The sequence below is a fragment of the Equus przewalskii genome, chromosome 5, assembly GCF_037783145.1.
Source record: "Equus przewalskii isolate Varuska chromosome 5, EquPr2, whole genome shotgun sequence".
NCBI classification, from domain to species: Eukaryota; Metazoa; Chordata; class Mammalia; order Perissodactyla; family Equidae; genus Equus; species Equus przewalskii.
In genome coordinates, this window is record NC_091835.1 from 66454002 (window position 1) to 66469593 (window position 15592).

At 58.8% G+C, this 15592-nt stretch overlaps 1 protein-coding gene and 1 long non-coding RNA gene across 32 annotated transcripts in view; one reads left to right on the forward strand and one right to left on the reverse strand.

Annotated features, from left to right (window-relative positions):
• Window positions 1-15592, reverse strand: part of HDAC7 (histone deacetylase 7) — a 35639-nt gene that overhangs the window by 8486 nt on the left and 11561 nt on the right. For 5 of the 31 annotated variants that reach the window (XM_070619484.1, XM_070619486.1, XM_070619491.1 and 2 more), the window contains 14 exons: window positions 8114-8301; window positions 7888-7978; window positions 7492-7603; window positions 6789-6904; window positions 6418-6543; window positions 5954-6045; window positions 5657-5767; window positions 5338-5518; window positions 4928-5124; window positions 4509-4679; window positions 3116-3335; window positions 1606-1739; window positions 1321-1441; window positions 1007-1056 (listed from right to left, as the gene is read on the reverse strand). In XM_070619484.1, coding sequence (XP_070475585.1) covers window positions 1007-1056; window positions 1321-1441; window positions 1606-1739; window positions 3116-3335; window positions 4509-4679; window positions 4928-5124; window positions 5338-5518; window positions 5657-5767; window positions 5954-6045; window positions 6418-6543; window positions 6789-6904; window positions 7492-7603; window positions 7888-7978; window positions 8114-8301 — 1910 coding nt within the window. The remainder of the gene's footprint in view (window positions 1-1006; window positions 1057-1320; window positions 1442-1605; window positions 1740-3115; window positions 3336-4508; window positions 4680-4927; window positions 5125-5337; window positions 5519-5656; window positions 5768-5953; window positions 6046-6417; window positions 6544-6788; window positions 6905-7491; window positions 7604-7887; window positions 7979-8113; window positions 8302-15592) is intronic. The other 26 variants (XM_070619487.1, XM_070619485.1, XM_070619495.1 and 23 more) reach the window with 11 other exon arrangements.
• Window positions 9059-13698, forward strand: LOC139083381 (uncharacterized). Its single transcript, XR_011540061.1, has 3 exons — window positions 9059-9114; window positions 10774-10854; window positions 13565-13698. It is a non-coding gene; the product is annotated as an uncharacterized lncRNA (long non-coding RNA).

Genomic DNA, 15592 nt, shown 5'->3' on the forward strand with positions numbered 1-15592 from the left:
GGTCAGAGGAGGGGGCATGGCGTTACCTGGGCGGGACTTGGGGTTTGGGCCGGGAGGGGGTTTTAAGCCCCAGCTGACTCTGCTCAGGCCCTGCGGGACGGTCGGAGCTCGAGGGGCCGTCTGCACCACTGTCTTCCACTCAGGGCCCCTAGCCCAGGCTGGGGGGCCCCCCAAACCCAGTCCCTGGGCCTCAAGGCTAGGGAGGGGCCGGGGGGCATGATGGGGAGATGGGGAGGGCGAGGCGGACCAAGAGAGGCGAGGAAGGCAGAGAGAGTCGCAAGAGGCTGGAGAAAGAGAGAGAGAGAGAGACAGAGAGGGAGAGGTGGGAGGAGAAAACAGAAGCAACAATAGTTGGAAAAATCAGAAAGTGGCAAGAAATGGGAAGTCGTGAATGGGGCGCTGACTGGCTCCCAACAGCCCCCCAGCTACAGCTCCCATTTCCCTCCAGAACTGGGCCTCCAGCCCTGCCTCCACACACCTGGCTGGGAAACCACTGCGGGGGCCTTTCCAGGAGAGGAGAGCACTGCCAGAGGAGGCAGGAAGCCCCCAAGCAGGGTGAGGAGGGAGGGAGGAAAGCTGGGGAATGGGAGGGAAGTGCCTGCGTCACCAAGGACACTGGAGGCACCCCCACTGACCCGGCTCAGGCACCCCGACTCTGCCCGGAGGCGGCAGCGTGGAATGGCCCATGTGACCACCGGGATCTTACGACAGGAGATGACCCTGAGCCCCCATCTTGGCCCTGCTCTTGAGCCTCACTCAACATTTACCAAACACCTTCTAAGTGCGAGACACAGGGCTCCTCATTCAGGAGACACTGATGGGTCAAGGACACACCTGTCCACAAGGAGCTTCTAGCCAGCAGAGGGGCATTAGGGGACAGTCCCTCGCCCGCAGGCTCTGGCAGAAGCACAAGAACAAGCTGGCAGGGGCTGGGCCTGGGAGAACGGAAGGGAGGAGATCCGAGAGCCCATGGCAATGCCTGCTCGAGACCCCCGGGCACACTTACCCCAACCCCACCACAGGGCAGCATCACAAACATCCGCTGTGCCAGGAGCCCTGCGGGGAGAGGCCCAGTGAGTGTGAGCTGAGCCCTCTCAGGCCCCTGCCTGGCGGGAGCAGGGAGGCCCTGCAGGGAGGGCCAGGGCGGGCACGCAGGGCGGGGTGGGGCTGGGCAGCAGGGGCCTAGGAGAGGATTGGGGATGTCCGGAATGCTGGAGGGACAGGCTGGGCAGAGCTGGGACACAAGCGCACAGGGAGTGGGCGGACTGGGTGAGCCTGGGGAGGTATGGTGGGGGGCCCCAGACGCCATTGGGCCCCTACCTGCCAGCTTCCCGTTGTCCAGTTTGAGGCGGCTGAGCGGGTTGGTGCCATAGAGGAGCACGTGCCGCTCGGAATGCACAGACTGCAGCTCCTCCAGGGAGGCCTTCCGGCCCCGGAGACACTGGGGAAGGCCCACAGAGCTCAGCCCCCGCTCAGCCCCTTGCCTGCACGACCGCCACCCGCCTGGCCCCTCATCTGCTGGCTCCAGGGCCTCCCACCCCCTCCCTGCCCTCACTCTCCCCTCTTCCGATTCCCGATTTCGAAGCCCACACCCTGCCTCCTCACCTCACACTGGCTCCGCAGCCCCCGCTCCTGCAGCCGGGACCAGATGCTCTGGATGCGGCCAGCATGCTCTGGGTGCCTGCTGTTGTCTCCGCAGGAACACTGGTGCTTCAGCATTACGGAGTCATAGACCAGCCCTGCCGGGAGCAGGGGTCAGGGCCCAGATCGCAGATGGATCTCCTCCACCCTTCCCCTCTGGGCCATGGGCTGCAGACGGAGCACATGCCAGTACCCCACAGCCAGCGCCCACATGGAGCCAGGCCCGGCAACCCCCCTACACCCGCACAGTCCCGCATACCCCATCGTGCCCCTTCACACCCGTACGCACACCCCCAGCCACTTACCCAGGCAGCCTCAGGCACCTCACACACACCCCAACACAGCCCCAGACAACACGACTGCCACATGGCCACTGCCTTCCCAACACATTGACCTCCTCACGAGGCCCAATACGTCTACCATGACCTCAAGAGCTCAGAGCCTAACAAAGGGAGGCCTGCTGTCAGGGTCTCACCCTGGATGTAACAACCCAATTAGGCTAGCAAGGGGGAGTGAGAGGAGAAAGAATCCCTCAGAAACTCCCAAACTGGGCGCTGGCAAGTCCACAGTGACACTGGGCCCCATGCGACAAGACACACGCAGTTTTGGGGAAGTGACTGTTTCAGCCTGACCAGCGGGACGCCCAGAGGAGGGCCCTGCATTCTGCCGGAGGGAGGGTCCCTTTCAGCGCGTCTTGGATATGGGGATCTTCAAAACCCTCACACCATTTGACCCAGGGAGGCCACTCCTTAAGTGACCCTTGGGAAGCAATCCCAGTGATGAGTGAAGATTTATGTACAATAAAAATCCAAATGAGGGAAAACGAGCAATCATCTGACTGCCCAACCAAGAAGAAATCTTTAAGTAAAAATAAAATACCATGATGAAATACTATAAAAATCTCATTTTTAAAGATTAATTACATCACCATGTGTTCATAATATGTTCACTGAATCAGGCAGGGGACAAAACGTAGTCCACGTGTTTAGGGAATTCGTACGTGTACCTATGTCTAGAACAAAGACTGATGAAAGAGAGCAGCATTTGATAGCGGCTGCCTCTGGGTGGTGAGATACTGGTTGGTGATTTTTATGATATTCTTATGCTTTTCCGTATTTTTCAAAACTTCTAAAATGCTTTTGAGTTCTTTTGACAACAGAACAAAAATAATAAACATCATTTTTGAAAGGCTGAACTAGCTGTCAAGAGAGCCAAATTCTTTGCCTGGCCCCATGCCAGCTTGCTATGTGACCAGGAGCTTGTCGCCTTAGATTTCCTGAGCCTGGGTCTCCTCACCTGTGAAATGAGAATCATCACCTGCTTCATGGGACGCTGTGTGGATCTAACAAGACCAAGAGAGTGCTCTGTGGCTCGAAAAAATGTCCTGACACCGTGACACAGACCTGGACACATGCCCCGAGCCTCCGTGTGCCCCCAGCCCCATCATCCCACCCGATGCTTGTCTGGTTCTTACCTGTGGTGAAGGGCAGGGTCCTGGCGGGGGTCTCTGAGCTGGGCAGGACGCGGGCCTGGCTGGCAGGCTCTGGGGTTGGCAGTGAGGCAGGCGCAGCTGGGGACGACTGAGCCCTGGACAGGGGCCGGTGACTGCCCTGGGCCAGGGGAAGCAGCACAGAGTCCCCAGTGCTGCCCCGGGGGAGCCGCCCAGCCAGTCGCTGATGGTCCCAGAGGAACACCTGAGGGACACAGGGGCCCTCAGTCCCCAGGTGCTCAGGATCCTCTGCCCTCTGCTTCTGCCCAAGGTCTTGGGAACCTCTAGGCAGGCCCCTCTTTGGAGAGATTCCAGGATGCATCTAGCCTTGCCTCCCAGCAGGACTCTGGCCTTTGACTATCTGAGCCCCTTGTCCCACCAGCTCCCCCAAGGTCTGCACCCCAGACTGACCACCCCATTCCACCAGAGCTCCCTGGGCCCACGGGACTCCAAAGCCAGAACCCAGGTGAAGGGCCTCGAGCCCAGCTCTGACCAGGGTCTCCTCGTCTCCAAGGACTATTGGACTGCCCAAGGACATGGGGACCTGGGGGAGCCACTGCACATGGGTCATCTGCTACCACATGTTATGGGCTGAAATGCGTCCCCCTCCCACTTCATATTGATGAAGGAAATCCTAACCTCCAGTACCTCAGCATGTGACCCTATTTGAAGATAGGGTCTTTATAGAGGTAACCAAGTTAAAATGAGGTCATGAGGGTGAGCCTTAATGCAATACAACTCTTGTCCTTATAAAAAAGGGGAAATGTGAACACAGATGTGGACAAAAGGAAGACAGGTGAAGACACACGGAGAAGGCGGCCATCTACAAGCCAAGGAGAGAGCCTGGAACAGCTCCTTCCCTCACAGCCCTCAGAAGGAACCAACCCTGACAACACCTAGACTTCAGACTTCTAGCCTCCACAGCTGTGAGACAAGTTTCTGTCGTTTCAGCCGCCTAGTCTGTGGTGCTTGTCACAGCAGCCCTAACGAATCAATTCCCATGGCCTGACTCACACGCGGAGAGCGCTCCGAGGGAACGTGGTTCTGCTCCACTTCCTGCCCTCACCACCTGCCTGGAGACAGCACAGCCACTCACAGAGCAGAAGTACTAGGACAGACATGTGTGTGGCCCTGTGAAAGGCCAGCCTCACTGCTGGACAATGGACGTGGCTTCACCCCGAGGCTGGCAGGCTGCTGGAATGCACATGTATGTGTGTGCGTGTGCATGTATGCATGCACCTACGTGTGGATCTAGAAGGCAACCATGGGTCTCAAAGCTGTCCCCTGTACTGATAGCCTATCTCCCTCCTCTCCATTTGCGCCAGGCCCCACAGTCTCCTGACCATGCCTTCCAAGAGACACCTGGGCACTGCCATACCTGTTGGTGCTGCTGGAGAGGAACAGGGCCCCTGGCCTCATGGTGCCCATGGCTCGACTCCCTGTGTTCCAGGCCGTCATCCCCCACCGGCCCCACTCCCCCACCATCCGTCTCTAGGTCCTCAGCCGAGGGAATCTGCCGCAGTCGGGGCTTCTCACTCTTGGCTGGCCTCTGGGGAGGGGAGATGCCCGCTGAGAAGCCATGCTGGTGTGCAGGCTGTGGGCTGGGACATGTGGGCTTGGCGGGGTGGCCGCTCATCTTGGTGGGACTCCAGTGGCCATGCAGCTCTTGGCCTCCAGGAGCCACACCCTCTCTCTAGCCCTCTAGGTCCCTGCCCGTCCTAAGCCTCCTTTCTTCTTTCGGTCCCCAGGGCCCCAGTTCCGCAGCTCCTCCCCACCTCCTTCCCCCGTTCTCCTCACCTTGGTCAGCTGGATGTGAGGTTTGAGTCGCTCCAGGCGGGGCTGCAGGGGGCCCAGCGGTGGGGGGGCGGTGGCGCTTGGGGGCAGGGGCTCTGAGCGGGTCCGGCTCAGCGGCCTGTGGAGGCCTGACCCGGAGAGCCGTTCGGTGGTCAGGAAGGACTGGGCAAAGTGGAAGGGCAGGGGCCCAAGCCCGGGCACTGGAAAGAATGGTCGGTGGGGCATAAGGAAGGAACCAGAGGGAGGAATGAGAGGAAGCAGGGGCGTGGGGTGGGGGGCAGGGACTCAGCAGGGAGATGCACTGGATGGGGGGCTGCAGAGGGAGGGGGCAGGAAGCACGGGACCCTTCCCAAGTTGGACCCTCAGCAGGAGGCAGGGTCCAACTCCTCCCCTGGAGAAGCAGTGGGACTCACCAGTCAGCAGGGGTGCGTGAGGGGCTGAGGGATCCAGGAGGAGAATGGGCTGCAGGCGAGAGGGCAAGGGGCCCCCAGCCTCAGGCTCCAGGCCATGGGGCAGGAAGAGGGGAGCATGGGGGCTCCCCAGGACTGGCCCCCGAGGGCCCAGAGTTAGATGGGTCCTGTGGTCACCATCCGCCTGGGGGAGAGGTGGGGAGAAGTCACAGGGGAGAAGATTCGGGCAGAGAGAACATGAAGGTGATGGGGTGAGGCTGTAGGAGAAGAGGGCAAAAGAAGCCGGGAGCTCGGAGTGGGGGAGGGCGCCTCAGCCACTCACCCTGGCAGGGGCGGGCAGCCCCAGCGTGATTGCGGGCAGCAAGGACACTGTCGGCAAGGCGAACGGGGCCACAGAGGTCTCCTGCAGCCGCAGCCGCTGGCCCAAGAGCGCCTGCCATGGGGAGCAGGGCAGGGTCACTGGTCCCAGACCTCTCCCCTGGGCATGCCTTCCCCGGAACACCCAGGAGGCTCAGGCGGGCGCGGTTCAGACCCTGTGGCCCCGCCTGCTCAGGGCCGCTTGCTGAGAAGAAGGCTGAGCCTCAGCACTGCCCTGGAGAGCCCAGCCGGCAGGCCTTACCTCTGTGCCCAGGCCGGGGCCGGGGCCATGCTCGCTGTCATTGGGGGAGCTGCACCCCGAGGCTGGCGTGCTGCTGCTACTCGGGGAGGAGTCTGAGGGTGGGGAGAGGGAAGCTCAGTCAGAGCCCAGGCTCCTGTCCAGACACCCAGGAACAAACCCCTTCCCCATGGGTGGCCTCTGCTTCCTGCTTTCTTCCCAGAAAGGCAGGGAGAAGGCAGGCCACCACTAGACTCCAGTGCCTTCTGACACTTTTTTTTAAGGTGTCCCTTCTGCGCAGACATCAGCTCAGCCAACAGAGCAGTGGCTGGCTTTCAGCTCCAATTTGTCCCTCTGGTGAGTGCGGAGGACACACCCTGTGCAACCACACACGCAGCCCTGCAGGGGACCCCTGTCTGGGTGGGACCTGACGCAAAGAGACCACACCAGCCACACCAGCCACCCCTCGCCACCCCGCTGGCCCTCACCACCGAGGGTCTCTGCAGGCCGGCGCCGGAGACTGGGCGGGGCGCTCTCCTTTCTGAGCAGCGGATTCTTCCTCCGCTCCAGTGACTTCTTGGGCTTGTAGCGCAGCTTCAGGTTGGGCTCCGAGACTACGAGAGCACCCGTGTTACTGGGCCCCACAGCCACCTTCCTCCTTTCTGCCCATTAGCCCTCTTTCCCTGTCATCACTGAGTTAAGGCAAGAGAAGGCAGTGCCAGAGAGAAAACCAGAAAACTGCCCATGTGCTGACTTTCCCCCTCCTAGCCCGGCCCTCCCTCTCCTCCGCACTCCTGACCCCGGCCAAGGCCCTTCCCCTTAACTCCCCGGGAGGTCCCCACCTGCCTGTGCCACTCACCTGTCTTACGCAGAGGGAAGTGTTCTGGGGGGTCACTGGGCAGGCTGGGAACGGGAGGCAGAAAGCTGCTGAGCATGGAGCGGGCGGCACCTTCCGTCTCCAAGGGCTCAAGAGTTCTGTGGAGTGAGTGCCAAGGCTGCTTCAGTGGGGTGGGGATGCCCAGAGACCTGGCAGCCATCTCATTCCGCACAGGCTCCTTCCCAAGCAGGGGCCCTGGGACCTGCTAGGGGAGTCGGCAGTGCACAGGCCTGGCAGTAGGGGGCCATCTCCAGGTGGCAGCATTGGGTCACTCATCCTACCAGCAGCCCACAATACAGACCTCTGATATGGGCATAGGAGCCAGGGTCCCAGGCTTGGGTGAGGCCCAGAGACACTGGGGACTCTGTCTCCTGTGGGAGGACCCTGATCTAGGAATCAGGATACTTTTGTGCTTAGAGTAAGACAAAGAGAGAAGGGACTCACATGCAGAAGAAGAAAGCCAGTGTGATGTGTATGTGTGCGTGTGTAGGAAGGAAGGGCCTCAGGTAGGGTGGGGAGAGAGTTAAAGGAGAGAAGAGGGCAGGTGTCAGCTGTGCTGGGGGTCTGGGAGGCATTATGACTACAAGTAAGGGGTCAGGATCAGGTGACGGACAGTGGGGAGGCAGAGGGGGTGAGTGTGTGCTCACAGGTTGACATATAGGGAGCAGGCGGGAGAGGGCGTCACCTGTAGGGGATGCTGGGGCTATTGGGATGGACTGTTCTCTCTAAGGCTGCCTGCTGTTTCTTCAAAATCACCTCCGCCAGCTTCTGCTTGACCACACTGCTGGCCACGGCACCTGCAGGGGCAGAGAACTGTGAGTGCGTTGGAGGTGGTGGAGAGGTGGCCTCCCTGGCACATTCTCTGCCCACTGCCCTGTCCACAACCCCAGTACAAGGCATCCCAGGGACTCCTCAGGCAAGAGGCAAGAAGCCTGAGCACCCCCCTGCCCCCGACCTACACTCACAGGCAGAGCCCAGCAAGCAGAGGGAGACCAGGCTGGCATCACTCCCACCCCAGCCCTCACATGCCACAAGGGTGGGGGCGGGGGGAACACGCCAGCTGGGAGGTCCCCATCCTTACTTCGCTTGCTCTTGTCCTTATGGAGAAGCTGCCGCAGCTCCTGCTCCTGCTGCCCCACCTGCAACTCGGGCATCGGCGCATCCATTGAGAGCTGTGGGCAGGGCCAGCCGCCCAGGAAGGGGCAAGGAGTGGAGGACTGAGTCGGGGAGGTGTGGGGAGGCTGGGGGGGCGGGGCTGGGGGCGCTGAGCTTAAGGCTGCCACGTGTGCAGGGAGCTCTAACTTTACCCTCATGGGCTCCGCCGAGCGCTGCGGCTGCAGGCCTGTCAGGAAGAGGTGGTGGTGCAGACGCGGGGGGTGCTGCAGGGCCAGCAGCGTGGGCTCCGGTGGGGGCTCCACCGTGGGCCGCTGGCCCACCCGCAGGTCCATGGGCTGGGGCTGAGGGCCTGGCGTGTCTGCACGGGGCCTGGGGCAGCCTGAGGACACACACAGAGAGGGCAGGGTCAGTGGAGAGGTCCTGTACAGGGTCATGGTTACCGCCTGATCGGCCTCCTTCTGGCTCACTGGACAGTGGCGAACACCCTGCGGGGGCCTCTTCCTCACTTCATCCTCCCCACGGTCCTGCAAGCTAGGTATTTTCAATTCCATTTTATCTGGGAGAAAGGAGGTTATATAAACTGTATGGTTAGGCTATCACTGGTGGTGTTCGGATTGAGCTTTCTGGCGCCCAGCTATAGTGCCTTCCCACTAAATATGTTGCCTCTCCAGACTGGGGGCTGTGGGATTTAGAGATGGGCAGAGGTCCTGTGGTGGTACATTCTGGACGCTGCCCAATCCTTCCCTTCTTGTCCCCTGGAATGAGGATTTGGCCCAGCCAAATGAGCTGTGCTCAAAGACAGGCATCAGACAGGCAATCAGTCCCCTTTGTTCGGCCTCCAACCCAAAGGGCCTCACAGGGTTCCCCCTCAGTCGCCACCCTCCCTACTCTGTTCCGGGCTGTAGGAGAAAGAAGCCGTGCGCAAACCCACAGCCAGCCCTGGCCCGCCACCCTGGGCCTGCACAGCCCGTGGGCCCAGGTGCCTTCATGCCAGCTCTGGGCCTGGCACAGTGAGGACGGCAGGCTCAGCTGCCTCTTCTCCAGTGTCCTCTGCACCCACGCCAGGAACACCGTGCCAAGGCCGTGGGTGCAGGGGCTATTTATAACTAGCTGCCAGACCAGGTTCTATGCCAGCACAGCCAGCTGGGCCAGGCGGGGCCGAGCAGCCAGAGACATTCCGAGGAGCTCAGAGGTGGTGCGGCCACAGGGCGATTATCCTGGAGAAGGGGAGGCAGGTGGGGGTGGGAGCAGGTGCCCTCAGAGAGCTCACAAGCCGGTAACCTTTCTGAAGAGGCCTCCTTCAGCTCAACCAATGCTGGGGATCCCCCATTGGGGCAGCCACAGGCTGTCCTCCGGGCTTGAGGCTGAGGGGACTGGAAGGCATGTGGCAAATCACCAGCCAGGGAGCCAGGAAACGCGGCCTCCAGGCCCAAGGCAACCACTACTAATCATGACCTTAACATCCGTAGCACACGTGCACGGCGCCCGCAGAACACCTTCACCTCATCCCCCGCGTAGTTATTACTATTCTGTTATCCCAAATGAGGAAACTGAGGCTTGGGCGAAGGGACCTGCTCAAGGCCACCCAGTTCGGGGCAGAATGAGCACGGGTTCTGGTCTGGCCCAGGCCAGTGCTCTGGCTCCCTTTTCTCATCCACTTCCAGGAAGGCACCTCCCTTCAGGGGGGGGAGTTTCACGGGGCAAAGGAAGAGGGGCTGAAGCAGGCTGTCCCTAAGGGGCATCTGCTCTAATAGTCTCTGACCATGAGACGGTGAGATGGAGACAAGGGAGGAGCGGAGCAGGAAGGGGACCGCCACGACCCTCTACACGTCAGGAGACCAGAGGGGACTCCAGATCCTCATTCTGGTTGAGTCTGGGCCTCTGATGCCAACACATCCCTGCCCTAGGAAGGGTCTCAGTCCTCCCATGTCCAGTGTCTTGGCTTCCTGGGGTGATTCCCCTGATGATGCAAGAGGGAGCTCAGGGAACCCAAGGCAGGCCACTAGGACTTGCAGCTTGCAGCTTCCGCCACACACGGGGTATGCGTGGCCCCAGCCCTCACTCCCAGCACTGCCAGGGCCTCCTGAGCAGAAGGCTGCTGGGAAAGCGGGAGGGGCTCTGCCTGCAACTTTGGGAACACCTCTCGGGGTGAGTTAGCAGCTGGGGGTCTCTACAACCTGGTGCTAACCCGGCTTGTTTCAACTTTGTCTCCTACATCTGAACACGAACCCTCTGCCTCAGCCATCAGCTCCTATCCTGTCACAAGCCCATGTACCTTTTGTCCTCTAAGCTTTGCTCACAACAGCTCCCTGCTGGTGCTGTCCTGACCCCTCCATTCTACTTTTCCAGATCCTACCCTTTCCTCCAAGACCAGCTGGTCTTCCCTCTTCCCCTGGACGCAGCCCAGCACCCCGTGTCCCTCCCTCCCCTGGATTTCCACCCCGTTGGTGGCTCTGTGCCCGTAAGCACGGCGGGCAGGTACCACGGCTGAGCTCAGCTGCAAGGGCAGGGCCTTGGTTTGTTTATCGTTCCCTGTCCCAGCACCTAGAACAGCACATGACCCAGGAAATACTGGTTGAATAAATGAATAAATCTCTGTATTCCCCCTAAAATTCCAGGAAGACGTCCTGGCACAGGGATGGGGTTCATTAATGTTTCTTTTTTCCAATCTCTGTATTTAGTCTTTCAGACAATTATACATCTAGGAGGACTAAATGACAACAGGTAGTGAGTTTAATTCTTCTTCGATGAATGGATGAACTCATTATTCAGTCATCCCCTCATTTGGCACTGGTCACATATTGCATTCTACTATGATTTCTCTCTTTATTTATGTGTCCTGTCTCCCCAGCCTGCCAGTAAGCTTTTGGACTGGAGCAAAGAGAATACCCGGCCTTCACTTCTCCTGCCCTATGCAACTATTAGGGGTCAGGTACGTCGTTTGCACCCAGTAGGCTCGCAGTGGATACTGGCTGAAGTTAAGGAAGGGGCAGCCCTCATCCAGTCCAGCCCCACCCGTGCCCCACGGGGATGCCCTAAACCAGAGCAGCAGGAAGTCCACCCGCTCCTTGCCCAGTGCATCCTAACAGCAGAGGAGGCAAAGAACCGTGAGAGAAGCAAGGAGAGGGGTTCTTTCACTCCCACCCGAGAGCGTGAAGCATCTTTCCATCCTGCAAGGGCTGCCCTGCCGGCCTTGCAGAGCCAGTGTGAGGACTGGAAGAGTCAGCAAACAAGAACATGCCGCCTCGCCCAGAGCCCATGGGAGGCGGGGGTCTGTGGAGGACTATTAGCTTCCTACTTGCCTTCCTGTCCCATGGTGCCCAGCAAGGACAAGAAGAGCACCCTGCCTTTCCTCTCCCTCCTGTGCTTCCTGGCATGGGGGCCAGCCTGGATCCAGAGCAGCCTCTTATCCCCGCTCCTCACCCTTTCCCCATGAAACCCCAACTTCACTCCTCCCCTGGAACCCTAACCTCCCAACACTCTGGACAATCAGCCAGCTCCCCTGCAGAACCACCCCTCAGCTTTCCATTCTCATCTGCCTCTTCCCACCACGGTCTCCCTCGGGCCTGGCTCTTACCTGTGCCAGGGGGACGGGGGCAGTGGGCACCCAGGCTCACCTGGGTCCCATCTGTAGAGAGGAGAGAGATGGAGCGAAGGGGATGCAGGAAGGGGGCCGGGCAGGGGGAGGAGAGAGGACCCAGCCAGGCACGCTCCCTACCGCTCTAGGAAGCCCCACGCCAGCTTGAGCACTCTAAAACCTGGCACCTCCACCAGAAGCTAACCCAAAAGAGCACTCCACCCATTCCTTTCCTCAAATTCCCAAGCTGGAGGACAGCAATCCCAGCTCCCTCTTCCTCATCCAGTCTACCGTGAGAGTCGGACATCTCGCCCTGCTCGAGCTCAGTCCATAGCAAGAACCTAAAGAGGCCCCAGTTTATCCAGCAATGCCCTCAGCTCAGCCTGATGTGCTCAGATACAATCTCCCTGGGCAGCCAAACCAGGCTCCCATAGCCTGAAGGGAAAGAAGAGGGCTGGGAGGTGAGGTGGGGCCGGAGGTGGGAGAGCAAGGCTGGTGAAACCACCCTACAGACACCAGGAGGGAGACGGGGTCGGGAAGAGCAGGCCCGGAGGAGGGAGTGGGGCCAGCTCAGAGGCTTCCACAGTGGCAGAGGGACTGGGTCATGGCCTGGAGGTCAAGTCAGATCTGGCAGGAGCTGTGAAGCAGCAGGTCTGGAACCTGAGGACCCCATAGTAGGAACCCACTTTCTCCTACTGCCCCATCCAGTGTCCTGCAGCTTCTGTTCCTGAAGAGAAGAGAACCGCTCAGCCTTTTTGTTGGAAAACCTGAAACAGAAGTCTTTCCTTCTGGAAATAGCCACTTCTCCCAGGCTCCTAAGCCCGGTCCAGAGCCCCCTCATCCCGTTCAGAACCCAGGAAACCCTCCGGTAGGGCCTGCGCTGGTCAGCAGCAGAGAAGCCCTGAGGAGCTCAGAGGCTGGCTGGGGTGGGCGAAGACAGAGGTGAGTCCTGAGGCCACCTGTCCAAGATGGACACCTTCCCCTCCTGCTGCCCCAGCTCAGGGCCAAGGGGATAGAAGGCTAGGAGACTGGGAGGCTGCCTGAGAAGGGCATTTGGTGGCCACACAGAAGCCCTCCTCAGGCCGGACTTAGGGAAGAAGGGATATTTTCTGAAGGACAACTAATAGGTGCTGCTCTTTCAGGTCTGTGTCTAAGGGACAGCCACAGTTCCTCTTCCAGAAGCTAAAAAAGGAGCACTCCCTGCAGGCAGGCACCACTGGGGGCAACTCTAGGTGCAGAGGGACTCCCACCAACTGCCCTCAAAACACTGGTGACCCTGCTTCAGATGATGACATTTGGCAGGGAAATGCCACTCCACCTATTCAAATTCTGCCCATCCTTTGAAGTCCAGCCCATGCCCATCTCCTCATGAAGTTCACCCTGACCTCTCCTCTCCTTGCTCCCATAATACGCACTCTGTGTCCACTACCTTAATATCCATTAATCACGGTCCCCATGGCATCATTTGTAAGCCATGCCAATCTGCATCTAACACCTTGCTGGGCCCATGGCAGGCTCTGTTAGGAACTGGTGAATGGAACACAGTGACTCTCTCCTGGCCCCCTGCCTAGGACATGGCCTGAGTATTTCTCAAGGTTTGTGAGCCCCAAGGAACACTGGTGTGGGAGGCACCTCCCCTCCCTAGGACGTGGGAACCCCACCACGGGCTCTCTTAAGACCTCTTCTTTCTTCTGCAAGACCTGGTCCCCCAAGAGAGGTTTCTGAACTGGGCTCCTGGGTGCGTTCCCAGAAGCTCGGTCAGGTCTAGAGTCTCGGGCCTCGGGTCCCCACCTGCTGGGAAATCTCTACTCCCGTTGGTCCCTGCCCGAGGGCTGGTCAGCAGCATTCACGCTCCGGAGCACAGCCAGGTTCTCTGCGCCTCGGTTCCTGATAACTACGGATTCCGGACACCATGCACTCTCTGGATAGGAGAAAAACTAACAGCCCTGAACTCTGTAGTGTTCATTACCGGGCCCAAAAGGGATGTTTTATGATGATGATCTATGATATAAACTGTTCAGAAAAGCTGCATGCGTGCATGCATACGTGTGTGTGTTGCCAACAGGGGCTGAATCCAAAAGCAATTCCTGGAAGAAGTTCTGCTTCTCCCTCAACTCCCTGGCTCTGTGCAGAGAGCCTCTGCGTTCAGAAGAGCCCAGAAAAACCAGAGAGAAGACCCGGGGAACAGCTCACCTGTGTCCCAGAGAGAGGAAAGCTATCTAAAGGCACCCAGTCAGTGGCTGAACTGAAACCAGGAAGTGGACTTTTTGCATCCCAGGCTTGGGGATGAACTTGGGGACCCCTCCTCTCATCGGCCCCTCTCAGAGTGAGGTTACCACTAATTTGGGGTCAGACTGAAATAAAATCAGGAGTGAACGGACCCGAGGGACCGAAAACACTGTGTAGGGCTGGATCCTTCTCCACATGGGTCCAGGCCAGAGGGGAGAGCTCTCCTTTTTGGAATCCTGGCTACCCCCATTTCTACCTCCTTTGGAAGCAACGGCAGTCGGGCACTGAGGCACCTGGGCCTACCAAGTCACCTTCCCAAACCAGAACACCTGCTCTCACCGAGAACCAAATAGCCCCAGAAATCCTGCCCCATGGGCACACCCTGGCCCTCAGCCACCTTTGGAGCAGCCACAAACGCCAACTTCTGTCCCCTGAGCATCTGCACAAGCTGGTCTCCCGCTCCTGCTCTTACCTGCCCAGCAGATGCAACTCTGCCGGAGGCCTGTGCAAGGCTGCAGAAACCTGAGCCCTGCCTCACCACCTGCTCGCCCAGGTGCTTCGGGCCCTTTGTCAGGGAGAGGGCTCCCTAGGAGCACTGCCACCCCGAAGCCCCCTCCCAACGCCTTCAGTGTCTTTTTTGAGGCTGTTCCCAACTGCCTGGTCTCCCGCCTGGCTAAAAAGGAGCAGCAGGAAGACGTAGGCCCCTGCAGGCGAGAGGAAAGCAGGCAGCCGCAGGCCAGGTCCTGGGTTCAGGGCGGACTCCCTCCGCACCCCAAGTTGCAGCTTGGGTTCTACTTCTCTGCCACAGGCGGGACAAAGCCAGACTCCGCATGGGAGCTGGCAGGCAAGATGAAAGCTGGGGGTGAAATGGCTTCAGGAAGATCCAAGAATAAATAAACACGAGAAAGAACATCCTGGTTGCCAGGCCTCCGACACAGAGTAAGGGCTGAGCGCGGAGGGGAAGCTCTTCTTGAAGGCATTTCAGTCACAGGATCTGAGAAAGTTAAGAGCTGATGGGGCTTTAGAGATTGTTCTGGCTGACACTCTCACTTTGCAGAGGAGGAGAGAGGGGAAGGGGCTAGGTCGTGGTCACCCAGCAGGTCAGTGGTACAGCCGGGCCGGACCAGACCAGTGCAGGGGAAAGCCAAGAAGTCAATCCCAAATGCAGGTACTAAATACCACCACGCGACGTCACTGGTACAGTGGTTGAAGGGATGGAAATATACACGAAACCTGGTTCTCACTTTTAAATTCACGATTTTTTAAAAAATTAAAAAGGATACTACTTACAGATACTAAAAAAATTCAAAGAGCCCCAAAAAAGTATAAAACAAAGTTTCTTACTCATCCAACTCTCTAGAATTTCCCTAGAAACAACTCTTTTTAACAGTTTCTTGTGTCCTCCTTCCAGAAATTCTCTTGTTCATTACTAATTTTATTGCTCATTCATTATCTTGGCACTAAGCTGCTTATTGCTCAGATTTATCCAGCACCCAGGGGGCTGCAAGCTGGCTGGAAACTCCTGCCACATGAAGTGATAAAAATGAGGGTCTACGGCACAGAGGGCGTTGGCTTTGAGGTCAGATGGACCTGGGTTCAAACTCTGACTCCATCAGTGACCAGCAGAGAGAGCCGGGGACACGATGTAACCTGGTCAAGCCTCGAGTGCCCCATCTGTTGTAAGAGGCTAACAATACCCACTTGGAAGAGGTCATCGGAGATAAGCAATGCTGTGTGGGGAGCACCAAGGCCACGGGAGGTGCTCCCTCAATGGTTGTGATTAATACTGTTTGCCTCAGAACTTCTCTGCAGCCTCCCTTCTGACATAAGCATTTCAGTGTCTGGTCCCAACTGCATCTTCCCC